The sequence below is a fragment of the Silurus aristotelis genome (assembly GCF_946808225.1).
Source record: "Silurus aristotelis genome assembly, chromosome: 2".
Taxonomy (NCBI): domain Eukaryota; kingdom Metazoa; phylum Chordata; class Actinopteri; order Siluriformes; family Siluridae; genus Silurus; species Silurus aristotelis.
Window position 1 is genome coordinate 955,800 of NC_139575.1, and position 21,009 is coordinate 976,808.

The following is a 21,009-nucleotide window of genomic DNA, read 5'->3' on the forward strand; positions in this document are numbered from 1 at the left end:
TAATGTTATAGAGGATGTACGTATTGTAATGTTATAGAGGATGTATGTATTGTAATGTTATAGAGGATGTATATATTGTAATGTTATAGAGGATGTATGTATTGTAATGTTATAGAGGATGTATATATTGTAATGTTATAGAGGATGTATGTATTGTAATGTTATAGAGGATGTATATATTGTAATGTTATAGAGGATGTATGTATTGTAATGTTATAGAGGATGTATATATTGTAATGTTATAGAGGATGTACGTATTGTAATGTTATAGAGGATGTATGTATTGTGTTGTTATAGAGGATGTATGTATTGTAATGTTATAGAGGATGTATGTATTGTGTTGTTATAGAGGATGTATGTATTGTAATGTTATAGAGGATGTACGTATTGTAATGTTATAGAGGATGTATGTATTGTGTTGTTATAGAGGATGTATGTATTGTAATGTTATAGAGGATGTAGGTATTGTAATGTTATAGAGGATGTATGTATTGTAATGTTATAAAGGATGTATGTATTGTAATGTTATAGAGGATGTATGTATTGTGTTGTTATAGAGGATGTATGTATTGTAATGTTATAGAGGATGTATGTATTGTGTTGTTATAGAGGATGTACGTATTGTAATGTTATAGAGGATGTATGTATTGTGTTGTTATAGAGGATGTATGTATTGTAATGTTATAGAGGATGTATGTATTGTGTTGTTATAGAGGATGTATGTATTGTAATGTTATAGAGGATGTAGGTATTGTAATGTTATAGAGGATGTAGGTATTGTAATGTTATAGAGGATGTATGTATTGTAATGTTATAGAGGATGTATGTATTGTAATGTTATAGAGGATGTATGTATTGTGTTGTTATAGAGGATGTACGTATTGTAATGTTATAGAGGATGTATGTATTGTAATGTGATAGAGGATGTATGTATTGTAATGTTATAGAGGATGTATGTATTGTAATGTTATAGAGGATGTAGGTATTGTAATGTTATAGAGGATGTAGGTATTGTAATGTTATAGAGGATGTATGTATTGTAATGTTATAGAGGATGTATGTATTGTAATGTTATAGAGGATGTATGTATTGTGTTGTTATAGAGGATGTATGTATTGTGTTGTTATAGAGGATGTATGTATTGTAATGTTATAGAGGATGTATGTATTGTAATGTTATAGAGGATGTATGTATTGTAATGTTATAGAGGATGTATGTATTGTGTTGTTATAGAGGATGTATGTATTGTGTTGTTATAGAGGATGTATGTATTGTAATGTTATAGAGGATGTATGTATTGTAATGTTATAGAGGATGTATGTATTGTGTTGTTATAGAGGATGTATGTATTGTGTTGTTATAGAGGATGTATGTATTGTAATGTTATAGAGGATGTACGTATTGTGTTGTTATAGAGGATGTACGTATTGTAATGTTATAGAGGATGTACGTATTGTAATGTTATAGAGGATGTACGTATTGTAATGTTATAGAGGATGTATGTATTGTAATGTTATAGAGGATGTATATATTGTAATGTTATAGAGGATGTAGGTATTGTAATGTTATAGAGGATGTAGGTATTTGTAATGTTATAGAGGATGTAGGTATTGTAATGTTATAGAGGATGTAGGTATTTGTAATGTTATAGAGGATGTATGTATTGTAATGTTATAGAGGATGTAGGTATTGTAATGTTATAGAGGATGTATGTATTGTAATGTTATAGAGGATGTATATATTGTAATGTTATAGAGGATGTATATATTGTAATGTTTTAGATGTATGTATTGTAATGTTATAGAGGATGTATGTATTGTAATGTTATAGAGGATGTAAGTATTGTAATGTTATAGAGGATGTATATATTGTAATGTTATAGAGGATGTATGTATTGTGTTGTTATAGAGGATGTATGTATTGTAATGTTATAGAGGATGTATGTATTGTAATGTTATAGAGGATGTATATATTGTAATGTTATAGAGGATGTATGTATTGTAATGTTATAGAGGATGTATGTATTGTAATGTTATAGAGGATGTAAGTATTTTAATGTTATAGAGGATGTACGTATTGTAATGTTATAGAGGATGTATGTATTGTAATGTTATAGAGGATGTAGGTATTGTAATGTTATAGAGGATGTATATATTGTAATGTTATAGAGGATGTATATATTGTAATGTTTTAGATGTATGTATTGTAATGTTATAGAGGATGTATGTATTGTAATGTTATAGAGGATGTATGTATTGTAATGTTATAGAGGATGTATATATTGCAATGTTATAGAGGATGTATGTATTGTAATGTTATAGAGGATGTATATATTGTAATGTTATAGAGGATGTATGTATTGTAATGTTATAGAGGATGTATATATTGTAATGTTTTAGATGTATATATTGCAATGTTATAGAGGATGTATGTATTGTAATGTTATAGAGGATGTATGTATTGTAATGTTATAGAGGATGTATATATTGTAATGTTATAGAGGATGTATGTATTGTAATGTTATAGAGGATGTACGTATTGTAATGTTATAGAGGATGTATGTATTGTAATGTTATAGAGGACGTACGTATTGTAATGTTATAGAGGATGTATATATTGTAATGTTATAGAGGATGTAGGTATTGTAATGTTATAGAGGATGTATGTATTGTAATGTTATAGAGGATGTATGTATTGTAATGTTATAGAGGATGTATGTATTGTGTTGTTATAGAGGATGTATGTATTGTGTTGTTATAGAGGATGTAGGTATTGTAATGTTATAGAGGATATATGTATTGTAATGTTATAGAGGATGTACATATTGTAATGTTATAGAGGATGTATGTATTGTAATGTTATAGAGGATGTATGTATTGTGTTGTTATAGAGGATGTAGGTATTGTAATGTTATAGAGGATGTATGTATTGTGTTGTTATAGAGGATGTAGGTATTGTAATGTTATAGAGGATGTATGTATTGTAATGTTATAGAGGATGTATGTATTGTGTTGTTATAGAGGATGTATGTATTGTGTTGTTATAGAGGATGTATGTATTGTAATGTTATAGAGGATGTATGTATTGTAATGTTATAGAGGATGTATGTATTGTGTTGTTATAGAGGATGTATGTATTGTGTTGTTATAGAGGATGTATGTATTGTAATGTTATAGAGGATGTATGTATTGTGTTGTTATAGAGGATGTACGTATTGTAATGTTATAGAGGATGTACGTATTGTAATGTTATAGAGGATGTACGTATTGTAATGTTATAGAGGATGTACGTATTGTAATGTTATAGAGGATGTATATATTGTAATGTTATAGAGGATGTAGGTATTGTAATGTTATAGAGGATGTACGTATTGTAATGTTATAGAGGATGTATGTATTGTAATGTTATAGAGGATGTATATATTGTAATGTTATAGAGGATGTATGTATTGTAATGTTATAGAGGATGTATGTATTGTGTTGTTATAGAGGATGTATGTATTGTGTTGTTATAGAGGATGTATGTATTGTGTTGTTATAGAGGATGTAGGTATTGTAATGTTATAGAGGATGTAGGTATTGTAATGTTATAGAGGATGTACGTATTGTAATGTTATAGAGGATGTATTGTAATGTTATAGAGGATGTATATATTGTAATGTTATAGAGGATGTAGGTATTGTAATGTTATAGAGGATGTATGTATTGTAATGTTATAGAGGATGTATGTATTGTAATGTTATAGAGGATGTAGGTATTGTAATGTTATAGAGGATGTATGTATTGTAATGTTATAGAGGATGTATGTATTGTAATGTTATAGAGGATGTATGTATTGTAATGTTATAGAGGATGTATGTATTGTAATGTTATAGAGGATGTATGTATTGTAATGTTATAGAGGATGTATGTATTGTAATGTTATAGAGGATGTATGTATTGTAATGTTATAGAGGATGTATATATTGTAATGTTATAGAGGATGTATATATTGTAATGTTATAGAGGATGTATGTATTGTAATGTTATAGAGGATGTATATATTGTAATGTTATAGAGGATGTATGTATTGTAATGTTATAGAGGATGTATGTATTGTAATGTTATAGAGGATGTATGTATTGTGTTGTTATAGAGGATGTATGTATTGTGTTGTTATAGAGGATGTAGGTATTGTAATGTTATAGAGGATGTATGTATTGTGTTGTTATAGAGGATGTATGTATTGTAATGTTATAGAGGATGTATGTATTGTAATGTTATAGAGGATGTATGTATTGTAATGTTATAGAGGATGTATATATTGTAATGTTATAGAGGATGTATGTATTGTGTTGTTATAGAGGATGTAGGTATTGTAATGTTATAGAGGATGTATGTATTGTGTTGTTATAGAGGATGTAGGTATTGTAATGTTATAGAGGATGTATGTATTGTAATGTTATAGAGGATGTATATATTGTAATGTTATAGAGGATGTATGTATTGTGTTGTTATAGAGGATGTATATATTGTAATGTTATAGAGGATGTATATATTGTAATGTTATAGAGGATGTATGTATTGTGTTGTTATAGAGGATGTATATATTGTAATGTTATAGAGGATGTATGTATTGTAATGTTATAGAGGATGTATATATTGTAATGTTATAGAGGATGTATGTATTGTGTTGTTATAGAGGATGTATATATTGTAATGTTATAGAGGATGTACGTATTGTAATGTTATAGAGGATGTATATATTGTAATGTTATAGAGGATGTACGTATTGTAATGTTATAGAGGATGTATATATTGTAATGTTATAGAGGATGTACGTATTGTAATGTTATAGAGGATGTATATATTGTAATGTTATAGAGGATGTACGTATTGTAATGTTATAGAGGATGTATATATTGTAATGTTATAGAGGATGTACGTATTGTAATGTTATAGAGGATGTACGTATTGTAATGTTATAGAGGATGTATATATTGTAATGTTATAGAGGATGTACGTATTGTAATGTTATAGAGGATGTATGTATTGTAATGTTATAGAGGATGTATGTATTGTAATGTTATAGAGGATGTATATATTGTAATGTTATAGAGGATGTATGTATTGTAATGTTATAGAGGATGTAGGTATTGTAATGTTATAGAGGATGTACGTATTGTAATGTTATAGAGGATGTACGTATTGTAATGTTATAGAGGATGTATGTATTGTAATGTTATAGAGGATGTATATATTGTAATGTTATAGAGGATGTATGTATTGTAATGTTATAGAGGATGTATGTATTGTAATGTTATAGAGGATGTACGTATTGTAATGTTATAGAGGATGTATGTATTGTAATGTTATAGAGGATGTATGTATTGTAATGTTATAGAGGATGTATGTATTGTAATGTTATAGAGGATGTATGTATTGTAATGTTATAGAGGATGTATGTATTGTAATGTTATAGAGGATGTACGTATTGTAATGTTATAGAGGATGTATGTATTGTAATGTTATAGAGGATGTATATATTGTAATGTTATAGAGGATGTATGTATTGTAATGTTATAGAGGATGTATATATTGTAATGTTATAGAGGATGTACGTATTGTAATGTTATAGAGGATGTATGTATTGTAATGTTATAGAGGATGTATATATTGTAATGTTATAGAGGATGTATGTATTGTAATGTTATAGAGGATGTATATATTGTAATGTTATAGAGGATGTATATATTGTAATGTTATAGAGGATGTACGTATTGTAATGTTATAGAGGATGTATGTATTGTAATGTTATAGAGGATGTATATATTGTAATGTTATAGAGGATGTATGTATTGTAATGTTATAGAGGATGTATATATTGTAATGTTATAGAGGATGTACGTATTGTAATGTTATAGAGGATGTATGTATTGTAATGTTATAGAGGATGTATATATTGTAATGTTATAGAGGATGTATGTATTGTAATGTTATAGAGGATGTATATATTGTAATGTTATAGAGGATGTAGGTATTGTAATGTTATAGAGGATGTACGTATTGTAATGTTATAGAGGATGTATGTATTGTAATGTTATAGAGGATGTATATATTGTAATGTTATAGAGGATGTATGTATTGTAATGTTATAGAGGATGTATGTATTGTAATGTTATAGAGGATGTACGTATTGTAATGTTATAGAGGATGTATGTATTGTAATGTTATAGAGGATGTATGTATTGTAATGTTATAGAGGATGTATGTATTGTAATGTTATAGAGGATGTATATATTGTAATGTTATAGAGGATGTATGTATTGTAATGTTATAGAGGATGTATGTATTGTAATGTTATAGAGGATGTACGTATTGTAATGTTATAGAGGATGTATGTATTGTAATGTTATAGAGGATGTATATATTGTAATGTTATAGAGGATGTATGTATTGTAATGTTATAGAGGATGTATGTATTGTAATGTTATAGAGGATGTACGTATTGTAATGTTATAGAGGATGTATGTATTGTAATGTTATAGAGGATGTATGTATTGTAATGTTATAGAGGATGTATGTATTGTAATGTTATAGAGGATGTATGTATTGTAATGTTATAGAGGATGTATGTATTGTAATGTTATAGAGGATGTACGTATTGTAATGTTATAGAGGATGTACATATTGTAATGTTATAGAGGATGTATGTATTGTAATGTTATAGAGGATGTATGTATTGTGTTGTTATAGAGGATGTAGGTATTGTAATGTTATAGAGGATGTATGTATTGTAATGTTATAGAGGATGTACGTATTGTAATGTTATAGAGGATGTATGTATTGTGTTGTTATAGAGGATGTATGTATTGTAATGTTATAGAGGATGTAAGTATTGTAATGTTATAGAGGATGTATGTATTGTAATGTTATAGAGGATGTATGTATTGTAATGTTATAGAGGATGTATGTATTGTAATGTTATAGAGGATGTACGTATTGTAATGTTATAGAGGATGTACATATTGTAATGATATAGAGGATGTATGTATTGTAATGTTATAGAGGATGTACGTATTGTAATGTTATAGAGGATGTATGTATTGTGTTGTTATAGAGGATGTATGTATTGTAATGTTATAGAGGATGTAAGTATTGTAATGTTATAGAGGATGTATATATTGTAATGTTATAGAGGATGTATGTATTGTAATGTTATAGAGGATGTATGTATTGTAATGTTATAGAGGATGTACGTATTGTAATGTTATAGAGGATGTACATATTGTAATGTTATAGAGGATGTACGTATTGATATTGTTTGGAAACACTGAGATATTTTCAGTTGTGACGATGACACACAACTGTATGTTCCAGCAAAGACACAAAACACCAGCTTAATACTGTGATTTAATTAAGACAGCTGCTGATGCAGATGCAGATTGGGGCAGTATAATCACAGTTTACAAATCCAGATCAAGAATCATGATCAAGATCTCAAAACCAGACAGAAGTCAGATGATCAGCAGGCAAGAATCAAAAACCTGGACCTAAACAAACAATCGTCTTGCTATCAACATGGACAAACACAATGGAGCAGATAGTGAAGAAGATCATGGAACTTCCTCTGCCTCCAATTCAGACTCTCAATTCAGATCCCTCGCATCATCTCTTCCTCTGCCATCCAGGAGCTACAAGATACCAAAGGTCCAGACTCCAGAGGAGCTTCTTCATAAGCTTCAAGGAGCCTCAGCAATAAACCTCACCATCTTCTTCTGGAGACTTCTATATGACAATAAAGCTGTTTAATCCCTAATGTAGTCTAATATCTAGTAAATTGTAAATCTAATCTCTAATGTCTAATAAAAACACTTCATTATCCAGTAAAAGATCTGAGAGGGACGTGTCTGAGCTCAGGGTTACTCTCAGAGCTTTAACTGGTTTTGGTTTTTGCTGTTTGGCTTCTCAGAAGATCTTTCGTCCTTTTCATTTTAGCCAAGACACGGCATTCCCCTTACATCATCCCACTGCAGTGACACACACACACACACACACACACACACACACACACACACACACACAGGGAAACACCACAGACACTTGGGATGTGTGAGTGAGAATCTTCCTGAAATCTAATTAGATTCAAATAGATGCAGTTCTTCTTTTTCTCTCTCTCTCTCTCTCTCTCTCTCTCTCTCTCTCTCTCTCGCTTTCTCTCGTTTTCTTTCGCTCTCTCTCTCTCTCTCTCTCTCTCTCGCTCTCTCTCGCTCTCTCTCGCTCTCTCTCGTTTTCTTTCGCTCTCTCTCTCTCTCTCTCTCTCTCTGCCAGTCTTTTCCTTGTTCCTGTTTCTCTGTCTGGCACACATTATAGTCTCTCTTAATCCAGCCCTTGCTACCTCTCTCTCTTTCTCTCTCTCTCTCTTTCGTTTAGTAATTAATATCAGTCTGTTTCAGTAGAAATTATCAGACTGGTGATCAGACTCGAGGCAGTATGTCGTCTGATTCCAGGCATCTGTCAGTGAAACAATGAATCCTAAAGTTGTGAATAAACCAGCAGACTCATTGTGTTACTGAATACTGAGTACAGGCTGAACCCCTCACACACACACACACACACACACACACACTGCGACAGACTGCTTGCTTCCCACCCTCTAAATATTACTCTACTTGAGGAGAACGCTGCAGAGCAATCCATCCTCTAACCTCGATCCTGAACACCACCTCACCTCACCTCTCTGAGCATCAACCAGAACCTTAAACTCTTCACTCACACCACTCTCACCAACAGAGACAGTGTAAAGGTGTGTGTGTGTGTGTGTGTGTGTGTGTGTGTGTGTGTTCTGTACTGATCCTGATTTTAAAAAATGGGTTAAACTGGTTGTTGCAATAAAAAGCTCCAGTCCTGCAGATGGCGCTCTTACGATTTTATATCAATAAGAGAGTCTATGCTGGTTTTCACAACACAATCAAACCCAGCAGGTGAGGGTTAGGGGCCTTGCTTGGGGGCCACGCAGGGTCTGCCAGGCGTGTTGGGATTTGAACTCACAACTTTCTGCTCAGAAGTTTAACAGCAGCACTGAGCCACCACTTCCCAATCTGGGGTTAAAAATCGTGTTGGAAAGTTCAGGCAGTAACTGTAGCTTCTGTCTCCAAAATAAAAGCAACCCAAATATCGCTAACCATGTCGAAGAACCTTATGGGGACCAAAACCACACAGCAGGGCTTGGTCTGTCTGTCTGTCTGTCTGTCTGTCTCTCTGTCTCTCTGTCTGTCTGTCTGTCTGTCTCTCTGTCTGTCTGTCTGTCTGTCTGTCTGTCTGTCTGTCTGTCTGTCTGTCTGTCTGTCTATCTATCTATCTATCTATCTATCTATCAAATGTGAACCAATGTACAGGGCTAAATATAATTTAATAATTAATATGAAAAATAATCAATTTAGAACTCATATTCAGACAGAAGTCTAATGGAGGGACTCAAAGGTCTTTTGTTCTGTCTCTATTGTCTCCTATAGAGTCTAAAGTCCTTTGAATTTTTCTATTTTAACAGTATTGGGGTTATTGCAGAAGGGCAAGTAAAATGATGTGGGGAAAAAATTATTTTGAATGAATCATTCCTGTAAATTAGAGACCTGATAAATACAATTTCAAGATAAAATGTTTGCAGGTGTTTTTTGTTTAAAAACAGAGGAAATGGCAGTTTAGTAAAACAGTAATTATCACAGAAAAATGCACTTCAGTCAAATCCACATTTTTACTTACATTAATATTTACAACATTTGTCCAAAGCCCTTATCCAGAGCAACTTACAATGATCACATGTATACAGCTGAGCAGGTGAGGGCTAGGGGCCTTGCTGAAGGGCCCAGCAGTTTGATTGTGCTGGGATTAGAACTCTGATCAGAAAGCAAATGTCTGAACATCTGAGCTACTGCTTTCTATATTTAAGTATAAGTCTGAGGATGAGCTTTTAATAACTTATTCACTGAAATGTCATCAGGAAAAAGAAGAAAACCAGGAAACTGCACTCATTCAGACACCTGCACAAATCCACTCGAGTAAAATCACCTGAGGTTTCTTCTGCGGAAAACTGCGGCCATGTTGTTCACCTCCATATCTTATTTAATAAAATCATTAAACCAATTCTAGACCAAAAACTACAAAAAAAGATTTTAAGATTTTATTATTCAGTTCGAGGTCAATGAACATGTTCAGCTTTAAAGGTTTCCCGCCTCGTTCTCTTTGTTAGAACATTCTCTCCACAGGAAAAGATCAGGTAGCTCACGTGTAGGAACAGTGTCACTGAACACCTGGAAACCTGGAAACCTATCAAGCAGGGTTTGATTACTAAACAAAAAATATACAACAGCAGCTCTGAGGAACTACTGTGAGATGCCACCACCACCCCCATTCTTCACAGCCGGATCCTAAATTCTAAACACACTGTATGGCCTAAAGTATTGGGACACCTGATTTTTCCAGCCATAAGTGCTTCTTCTCCAAACTGTTACCACGAATTTGAAGGTACACAATTTTATGTGGCATGATTTAAACTTGGAGACCCAAATCTGTTCCAGCATGACAACGCTCCTGTGCACAAAATCAGCTCTATCAACATTTGCTTTCCATGGGATAGCGTGGAAGATCTCCTGCTATAGAGCTTTAACCCTATTGAACATGAATGAAAACGCAGGTTTGATTTATTGTTAGTTAGAACCTGCCAGCTTCAGAAAACACAAATAAAACACCTGAAGCCCCACCCCCTGGCCCCACCCCTCCTGTTCTCCTGAGGAACCTGAGCTGAGACAGAGAAAGAGCTCATATTTTACTCACTTTCTTGTTCAGGTAGAAGGGGTCGAGATCCTCCAGGGGCACAGTCACCATCCCAGGAGGAACGTCCCCGTAGATGAAGGGCAGGCTCTTTCCCGCCTCCAAGTCGCTGTTGGGCTTCGGCCCGCTGTCTTCATCATCGTCACGATGACTGCTGTCAGATCGGGGTTTGACAGGTTTCTTCTTCGCCTCCTCAGCGATGCGCTTCTCGATGTTAGCCAAAGACTCCCGGGTGAACTTCTTGAAGCTGTCGGGGCCTGGGGGTGCGAGCAGCGGTGCGGCCATATTGTCATCCTGCAGCAGAGCCCTCTTTATTCAGAATGCATCCAGGACAGCTGGTTCTGAGGGCCAGGACAGAACACACACACGTAAACACACCACGTTTCCATTTCCAAAAATCTCAATAATGATCATCTTTACATCCGATAGCCGCAGTGCAAAGTCTGCTCTTATCTTCACACAACAACACAGGTTCAATCTGCGGTTCTCAGTGACAAAACCTGAAGAGATATTCCTTCAAGAGCATTTTATTCTCCTTACACACTTTACACACTTTTATTTAAAAGAGTTTTTCCCTGTTGTCACTTCTGTTAGAGAAGCTCATTTCCTCAGCAACTTCTCTCTACTCTCTTCACAGGTGTGTTCCATCATGTTCTTGAGAAATCATAAAGAAGTCCACACTACAGCTCCACCTCTAACTCTTACAAAGCCCTGACACTGGAGACTCCTTCCATACATCTTACATAAACATCTCCTGTACACACATCACTAAGGGTACAATAACGTAGCAAATCAATCACAAGCTTTTTTTAATCATATGGTCCAGTGTTGGACAGTAATGAAGTCAATGTGTCACTGTACTTCAGTAGCTTCTTCACTGAACACACAATGAAACACACAGCGAATCACCAATCAGTGTCGAGCGCTCGCTGTGAACATACAGTTCAGTTCAATATCAAGCAGAACATTTAGAGAGGAATAAAGAACGAGTCATTTATTTTCGAGTGCCTTCTCTGCCTTCTTGTACGATTTCTATTTACAAGAATTCTCCTTCTAATCAAAGGAAACACACACAGGTGAACCTTTTTCATTGTGCTGGATAATTTTAATCGAGTCATTTTAATCGAGTCATTTTAATCGTCATTTTAATCGAGTCATTTTAATCGTCATTTTAATCAAATCATTTTAATCATCATTTTAATCGCCATTTTAATCGTCATTTTAATCGAGTCATTTTAATCGAGTCATTTTAATCGAGTCATTTTAATCGTCATTTTAATCGTCATTTTAATCAAATCATTTTAATCATCATTTTAATCGCCATTTTAATCGTCATTTTAATCGAGTCATTTTAATCGTCATTTTAATCGTCATTTTAATCAAATCATTTTAATCATCATTTTAATCGTCATTTTAATCGAGTCATTTTAATCGTCATTTTAATCAAATCATTTTAATCATCATTTTAATCGCCATTTTAATCGCCATTTTAATCGAGTCGTTTTAATCGAGTCGTTTTAATCGGTTCGTTTTAATCGGTTCGTTTTAATCGATTCGTTTTAATCGATTCGTTTTAATCGATTCGTTTTAATCGAGTCATTTTAATCGAGTCATTTTAATCGTCATTTTAATCGAGTCATTTAAATCGCCATTTTAATCGCCATTTTAATCGAGTCATTTTAATCGAGTCATTTTAATCGAGTCATTTTAATCCATTCATTTTAATCGATTCATTTTAATCGAGTCGTTTTAATCGGTTCGTTTTAATCGGTTCGTTTTAATCGATTCGTTTTAATCGATTCGTTTTTAATCGAGTCATTTTAATCAAGTCATTTTAATCGATTCATTTTAATCGATTCATTTTAATCGAGTCATTTTAATCGCCATTTTAATCGCCATTTTAATCAAATCATTTTAATCGAGTCATTTTAATCGAGTCATTTTAATCGATTCATTTTAATCGATTCATTTTAATCGAGTCATTTTAATCGAGTCATTTTAATCGAGTCGTTTTAATCGGTTCGTTTTAATCGATTCGTTTTAATCGATTCGTTTTAATCGAGTCATTTTAATCGAGTCATTTTAATCGAGTCATTTTAATCGAGTCATTTAACAGTCGTTTGCAGGAAACAGTTTAATTGTGTCAACAACGTGTGATGTCAGTAAGCTGATTGGTAAATTTGACGAGTTTTTCATGCAGCGTATGAGAGGTGAAGTGTTCCTTATTAACCCAGATCAATATTTTCAAATGTTATGCTTCCACAGTGTTCTTTGCCTATTCTGGAAATATAGAACTTTGTAGTGCTGAGAGTCACATTCGAGTCTTTACACATAAACTGAGGTGATTAAGTAAAGAATCTTGTGATAAAAATGATCCTATGAACATTATAGTTATAATAAATCAGTAGTTTGGATAATTAAGTTCATTTAAAGATAAAAACTTTTGTACTTTTACTCAAGAGAACGTTTAAATAGACACTTTTACTTTTACTGGAGTCATAATTTACCATCTGTATCTCTACTTTTACTCCACTACATGGTTGTAGTACTTTGTCCACCACTGATTAAAAGTATGTGCACCCCTAACCCACACACCCATATGCTCTTGTTGAACGTCTCGGTCCAGATTAATTCTCCTTTGACCACCTCCACTCTTTTGTGAAGGCTTTCCACTAAATTTAAAGTTGTTGTTGCTGTTGTTCAGTTAGCTACAAGAGCATTCATGAGATCAGACACTGATGATGAGAAGGTCTGAGGTTCAGCTCATCCTGAAGGTGTTCAGTGGGGTTTAGAAGATTAGCGCTCTGTACAGGACAGTTTTACACCAACATCTGTGACTTAATAGAGCTCATTTTGTGTACACTCGTGCTGGAATAGTGTCGGGAAATCAAATATTTATAAATCGAAGATCAGGGACACTGTAGAGCACAGAGATGTTCTGTACACTTGTGTGTTCTCCAGACTTTGTAGAAACATTAATGAGAAGAAGCAGATGTGGGTGTGATGGTCAGAGGGGCCCATACTTTTAGCCATACTAATATGTGAGTGAGTTGCTGTTTCATTTTTTAAAAAAGAGAGAAGTGTTCTATGGTGGTCCAGATTAAATACAACCATAAACACACCTACAAGAAGAGGAGTGAGATTGTGTTTATATTTGCAGCCATTTTCTCATGACATCATCAGCCTGGGGTCGAGGAAACACTGCAGTCAGTGATGCAGAAATGATTTTTGCCTTAATGCTAGCGGGATAAATGACTGATTAAACCAGCGAGCTTACTCTCATATACGAGCTCTCATCAGAAGATAAAAAATGGGCAGGATGATGAGAGAAATCTTTTAGCTTGTGCCTCTGGTGAGTGTGCGTAGCTAGCAAAGCTAGCTTGTTCTGCTAAGCTAGTCTGACCATTCAACTGTCACGGACATGTTAAACACAATCATTTTTTAATGAACTGTTGGAAATCACACACACACACACACACACACACACACACACACACACACACACACACACACACACAGGACAGTCCACAGCCACTAACACCATCATGCTCCCGGAGACAAACAGAAGGTGAGGTGAGAGAATTCTCCTCCCTGCGTAACTTTCCCAATCCAATATTCTATACAAAAAAACTACAAACCAATAAATCCATGTTACTATTTCCAAATAGAAGCTCTTTATGAAGCTCAGAATTTCTTAATTATGCGAGCTTTACTTCTGCAGATTAATGAGGAGAACTTTCTCCACACTGATTTCATATTACAAATGAAAAAAGCAAACCTCTGTGGCATGATTCAGAAAGAGAGAAAGCAGCAATCTGATCTCTCTGGAGTGAAACCGCTTCAGGATCTTTTAGCTCAGATGTTCTTAGAAGTTTAGAATAAAAACCCAGAGTGATGTGAAAGAAACAGTCCGATGGTAAACGGGCCTGAGGGTGGAGGAGATGGTGGAGATGGTGGAGAAGGTGGTGACGCCCTGCAGTGGAGCTGAAGTGCAGCTATACTATGCATTTCCCGACACAGCCAATAATTTAGTTACACATACAGCAGCTTTACACACTGCCTAGAGTTTACTGCAGATAACACACACACCCACACACACACACACACACACACACACACACACAGCTCAGATTTCTTGGAGTGTTCTTAATGCATCAATTACAATTCCTGACACTCCGAATCGCAAATTATTAATAAAATAAAGCTCTAAGCAAAAAAACCTTTCATACAGACTCACAGGACTCCGGGAATCCATCCTCCTCCTCCTCCTCCTCCTTCTCCTCCTTGAACACAGCACTATACTGTATAAAATAGCTTTTAAATATTTTAAGTCATTATAATATTCCAGCAATTCGGAAAGTTTCAGTTGTTCAGTGTGTAAACAATGGCAACAAACATGTTTTACTCGTATCATATCTGTATCTGATAAAAAGTTCGGCTTTCAAACTAAAATGTTCTTTAGTTATTAATAGAGGTCGAGGCACCGATAGTTGATCACTGGAACTTTCAGCTATCGGCAAAAATTCGTACCAAGAGTTTTTCCAGCTTTCGCTCCGCCGTCATTACGAGAGCGGCCTCTAGAGGCGAATCACTGACACCACGAGCTTTTTGGTTTTTTTACCAAAAAGCGGTGCGATGCACGGAGAGCGCTGTATTTATTAAGTATCATTTATTCATTATATAATTATATGTATGGATATCTACATGTATGGATATTGGATACTATACTGGAGTAAAAAGAAATGTAAAAAGTACTATTTTTATATGGAGAGGTTTTTTACTCAGTATCCAATTTAAAAACTATCGATTGATTAACTATTGATTAATTGATTCATCATTTAATCAATACTATAACAATACTACCAATGACTATTGATTGGTATCGGTAAAATCCACTATCGCTCGACCTTTAGCTATTAGCAGACCCCAATTATTTATTTGATTCACCCACATGCATATGTATAAGGAAATATTTTGATTTCAATAGTAATGAATATGAAATGTCATAATGACCGTAATGATGCTCTTTAATATGTGATAAATCTGTTAAAAAGTGACGCTCGTGTGTCAGTACACTGCAGCACAAAATAATAAACTAATCTAGAATTAGGAGGCAAAATAAATACATTTAATAAAATCTCCACATTAATACTGGTGCTCAGTACGGCCCGTGTGATTTTCTGTTACAGATTCCATTAAAGAAAGGAATAATTACCCTAACCCTAAGAAAAAAGTTTGTATGGCCCCTCCCTTAAAGATTTACAAAAAATTTATTTGGTTCAAAGCAAAATAATAAAATGATAATTAATTGATTTGCTGTTTGTTTGAATGTGAACAAAGAATCAGTGTTTAAGGCAAAAAGCTCAACACTGGATCATGTGATTGGCTGAAATGCTGATGGTCAGTGTGTCAGCTACCATGTTGTACAGAAACACACACACACACACACACACACACACACACACACACACACACACACAATCCATAATGTTTCTGTTGTATGTTGTTAGCCTTTAGCTAAAGCCCCCGTTTGCATTTTTCCCGAAGCCACGCCCCCTACAACCTAAAACATTTGAATGTATGTGTGTCTGCACAGGAGGCGGAGCTTTACAAAGTGACATGCAAATAAAGACCCCCCTTTGTCCTGATTAGTCAGATGTTGAAGCTTCACGATATGTCCTATTTCTTCTGTTTACAATCTAAATTTCCACTTAGTCCATAAATCATGATCATGAACATCATCATGATCATCACCATCACCATCAGCACCATTGCCATAATCATCACTATCAACACCATTACCACAATCATGATCATCAACACCATCATCACCACCACCATGATCACCACCACTGCTATCATTGTCATCATCACCACCACCGCCATCATCACAATCATCATCAGCATCACCTTCACCATCCCTGAAATATTTTAACAATTTTCATGCCCTCCTCCAGAATCAGTGCTTGGTAGATTGGTGTATGATGTGTGTATGGTGTATGATGATGTGTGTATAGTGTATGATGATGTGTGTATGTTGTATGATGATGTGTGTATGGTGTATAATGATGTGTGTATGGTGTATGATGATGTGTGTATGTTGTATGATGATGTGTGTATGTTGTATGATGGTGTGTGTATGGTGTATGATGATGTGTGTATAGTGTATGATGTGTGTATGGTGTATGATGATGTGTGTATGTTGTATGATGATGTGTGTATGTTGTATGATGATGTGTGTATGTTGTATGATGATGTGTGTATGTTGTATGATGATGTGTGTATGTTGTATGATGATGTGTGTATGGTGTATGATGATGTGTGTATGGTGTATGATGATGTGTGTATGGTGTATGATGATGTGTGTATGGTGTATGATGATGTGTGTATGTTGTATGATGATGTGTGTATGGTGTATGATGATGTGTGTATGGTGTATGATGTGTGTGTATAGTGTATGATGTGTGTATGGTGTATGATGATGTGTGTATAGTGTATGATGATGTGTGTATGGTGTATGATGATGTGTGTATGGTGTATGATGATGTGTGTATGTTGTATGATGATGTGTGTATGTTGTATGATGATGTGTGTATGGTGTATGATGTGTGCATGGTGTATGATGTGTGTGTATAGTGTATGATGTGTGTATGGTGTATGATGTGTGTATGGTGTATGATGTGTGTATGGTGTATGATGATGTGTGTATGGTGTATGATGATGTGTGTATAGTGGATGATGATGTGTGTATGGTGTATGATGATGTGTGTATGTTGTATGATGATGTCTGTATGGTGTATGATGTGTGTATAGTGTATGATGATGTGTGTATGGTGTATGATGTGTGTATGGTGTATGATGATGTGTGTATGTTGTATGATGATGTGTGTATGGTGTATGATGATGTGTATAGTGTATGATGATGTGTGTATGGTGTATGATGATGTGTGTATGGTGTATGATGTGTGTATGGTGTATGATGATGTGTGTATGTTGTATGATGTGTGTGTATAGTGTATGATGTGTGTATGGTGTATGATGTGTGTGTATAGTGTATGATGTGTGTATGGTGTATGATGATGTGTGTATGGTGTATGATGATGTGTGTATGGTGTATGATGATGTGTGTATGGTGTATGATGATGTCTGTATGGTGTATGATGTGTGTATAGTGTCTGATGATGTGTGTATGGTGTATGATGATGTGTGTATGGTGTATGATGTGTGTATGGTGTATGATGATGTGTGTATGTTGTATGATGATGTGTGTATGATGATGTGTATAGTGTATGATGATGTGTGTATGGTGTATGATGTGTGTATGGTGTTTAATGTGTGTATGGTGTATGATGATGTGTGTATGGTGTATGATGATGTGTGTATGGTGTATGATTTGTGTGTATAGTGTATGATGTGTGTATGGTGTATGATGTGTGTATGGTGTATGATGTATGATGATGTGTGTATGGTGTATGATGTGTGTGTATAGTGTATGATGTGTGTATGGTGTGTGATGATGTGTGTATGGTGTATGATGATGTGTGTATGGTGTATGATGATGTGTGTATGGTGTATGATGTGTTTATGGTATATGGTGATGTGTGTATGGTGTATGATGATGTGTGTATGGTGTATGATGACGTGTGTATGGTATATGATGACGTGTGTATGGTATATGATGACGTGTGTATGGTGTATGATGTGTGTATGGTGTATGATGATGTGTGTATAGTGTATGATGATGTGTGTATAGTGTATGATGTGTGTATGGTGTATGATGTGTGTATGGTGTATGATGATGTGTGTATAGTGTATGATGATGTGTGTATGGTGTATGATGATGTGTGTATAGTGTATGATGATGTGTGTATGGTGTATGATGATGTGTGTATGGTGTATGATGATGTGTGTATGGTGTATGATGATGTGTGTATGGTGTATGATGATGTGTGTATGGTGTATGATGATGTGTGTATAGTGTATGATGGTGTGTGTATGGTGTATGATGATGTGTGTATGGTGTATGATGATGTGTGTATGGTGTATGATGATGTGTGTATGGTGTATGATGATGTGTGTATGGTGTATGATGATGTGTGTATAGTGTATGATGATGTGTGTATGGTGTATGATGATGTGTGTATAGTGTATGATGGTGTGTGTATGGTGTATGATGATGTGTGTATGGTGTATGATGATGTGTGTATGGTGTATGATGATGTGTGTATGGTGTATGATGTGTGTATAGTGTATGATGATGTGTGTATGGTGTATGATGATGTGTGTATAGTGTATGATGATGTGTGTATGGTGTATGATGATGTGTGTATGGTGTATGATGATGTGTGTATGGTGTATGATGATGTGTGTATAGTGTATGATGATGTGTGTATAGTGTATGATGGTGTGTGTATGGTGTATGATGATGTGTGTATGGTGTATGATGATGTGTGTATGGTGTATGATGATGTGTGTATGGTGTATGATGTGTGTATAGTGTATGATAATGTGTGTATAGTGTATGATGATGTGTGTATGGTGTATGATGATGTGTGTATAGTGTATGATGATGTGTGTATGGTGTATGATGATGTGTGTATGGTGTATGATGTGTGTATGGTGTATGATGATGTGTGTATGGTGTATGATGTGTGTATAGTGTATGATAATGTGTGTATGGTGTATGATGATGCGAGTATGGTAAGATGATGTGAATATGGTGGGATGTTGTTGAGATGATTTGAGTATGGTGAGATGTTGTTTAAATGTGAGTATAGTGAAATGATGTGAGTATGGTGAGATGTTAAGATGTTGTGAGTATGGTGAGATGATGTGAGTATGGTGAGATGATGTGAGTATGGTGAGATGTTAAGATGTTGTGAGTATGGTGAGATGATGTGAGTATATTGAGATGATGTGAGTATGGTGAAATGATGAGATGTAGTGAGTATAGTGAGATGATGTTGTGAGTATGGTGAGATGATGTTGTGAGTATGGTGAGATGATGTGAGTATGGTGGGATGATGTTGTGAGTATAGTGAGATGATGTGAGTATGGTGAGATGATGTGAGTATGGTGAGATGATGTGATGTAGTGAGTATGGTGAGATGATGTTGTGAGTATGGTGAGATGATGTGAGTATGGTGAGATGATGTGAGTATGGTGAGATGATGAGATGATGTTGTGAGTATAGTAAGATGATGTGAGTATGGTGAGATGATGAGATGTAGTGAGTATGGTGAGATGATGTGAGTATAGTGAGATGTCGTGAGTATGGTGAGATGATGATATGTAGTGAGTATGGTGAGATGATGATATGTAGTGAGTATGGTGAGATGATGTGAGTATGGTGAGATGATGAGATGTAGTGAGTATGGTGAGATGATGTGAGTATGGTGAGATGATGATATGTAGTGAGTATGGTGAGATGATGTTGTGAGTATGGTGAGATGATGAGATGTAGTGAGATGATGAGATGATGTGAGTAAAGTAAGATGATGAGATGTAGTGAGTATGGTGAGATGATGTTGTGAGTATAGTGAGATGATGTGAGTATAGTGAGATGATGAGATGATGTGAGTATAGTGAGATGATGAGATGTGAGTATGGTGAGATGATGAGATGTAGTGAGTATGGTGAGATGATGAGATGTAGTGAGTATGGTGAGATGATGTGAGTATAGTGAGATGTCGTGAGTATGGTGAGATGATGATATGTAGTGAGTATGGTGAGATGATGATATGTAGTGAGTATGGTGAGATGATGTGAGTATGGTGAGATGATGAGATGTAGTGAGTATGGTGAGATGATGTGAGTATGGTGAGATGATGATATGTAGTGAGTATGGTGAGATGATGTTGTGAGTATGGTGAGATGATGAGATGTAGTGAGATGATGAGATGATGTGAGTAAAGTAAGATGATGAGATGTAGTGAGTATGGTGAGATGATGTTGTGAGTATAGTGAGATGATGTGAGTATAGTGAGATGATGAGATGATGTGAGTATAGTGAGATGATGAGATGTGAGTATGGTGAGATGATGAGATGTAGTGAGTATGGTGAGATGATGAGATGTAGTGAGTATGGTGAGATGATGAGATGTAGTGAGTATGGTGAGATGATGTGAGTATAGTGAGATGATGTGAGTATAGTGAGATGATGAGATGTAGTGAGTATGGAGAGATGATGTTGTGAGTATAG

The 21,009-nt window shown here is 34.8% G+C and overlaps 2 protein-coding genes across 3 annotated transcripts in view; both read right to left on the bottom strand.

Annotated features, from left to right (window-relative positions):
* The window catches only part of LOC310738875 (uncharacterized protein), a 183,583-nt gene that overhangs the window by 151,086 nt on the left and 11,488 nt on the right, over nt 1-21,009 (bottom strand). The gene's annotated exons all lie outside the window — the stretch shown is intronic.
* The window catches only part of LOC310739100 (sodium channel protein type 8 subunit alpha-like), a 41,785-nt gene that overhangs the window by 15,664 nt on the left and 5,112 nt on the right, over nt 1-21,009 (bottom strand). For both annotated transcript variants that reach the window (XM_083564737.1, XM_083564738.1), the window contains exon 2: nt 10,812-11,149. In XM_083564737.1, the coding sequence (XP_083420863.1) occupies nt 10,812-11,093 (282 nt within the window). In that variant the 5' untranslated portion in view covers nt 11,094-11,149. The remainder of the gene's footprint in view (nt 1-10,811; nt 11,150-21,009) is intronic.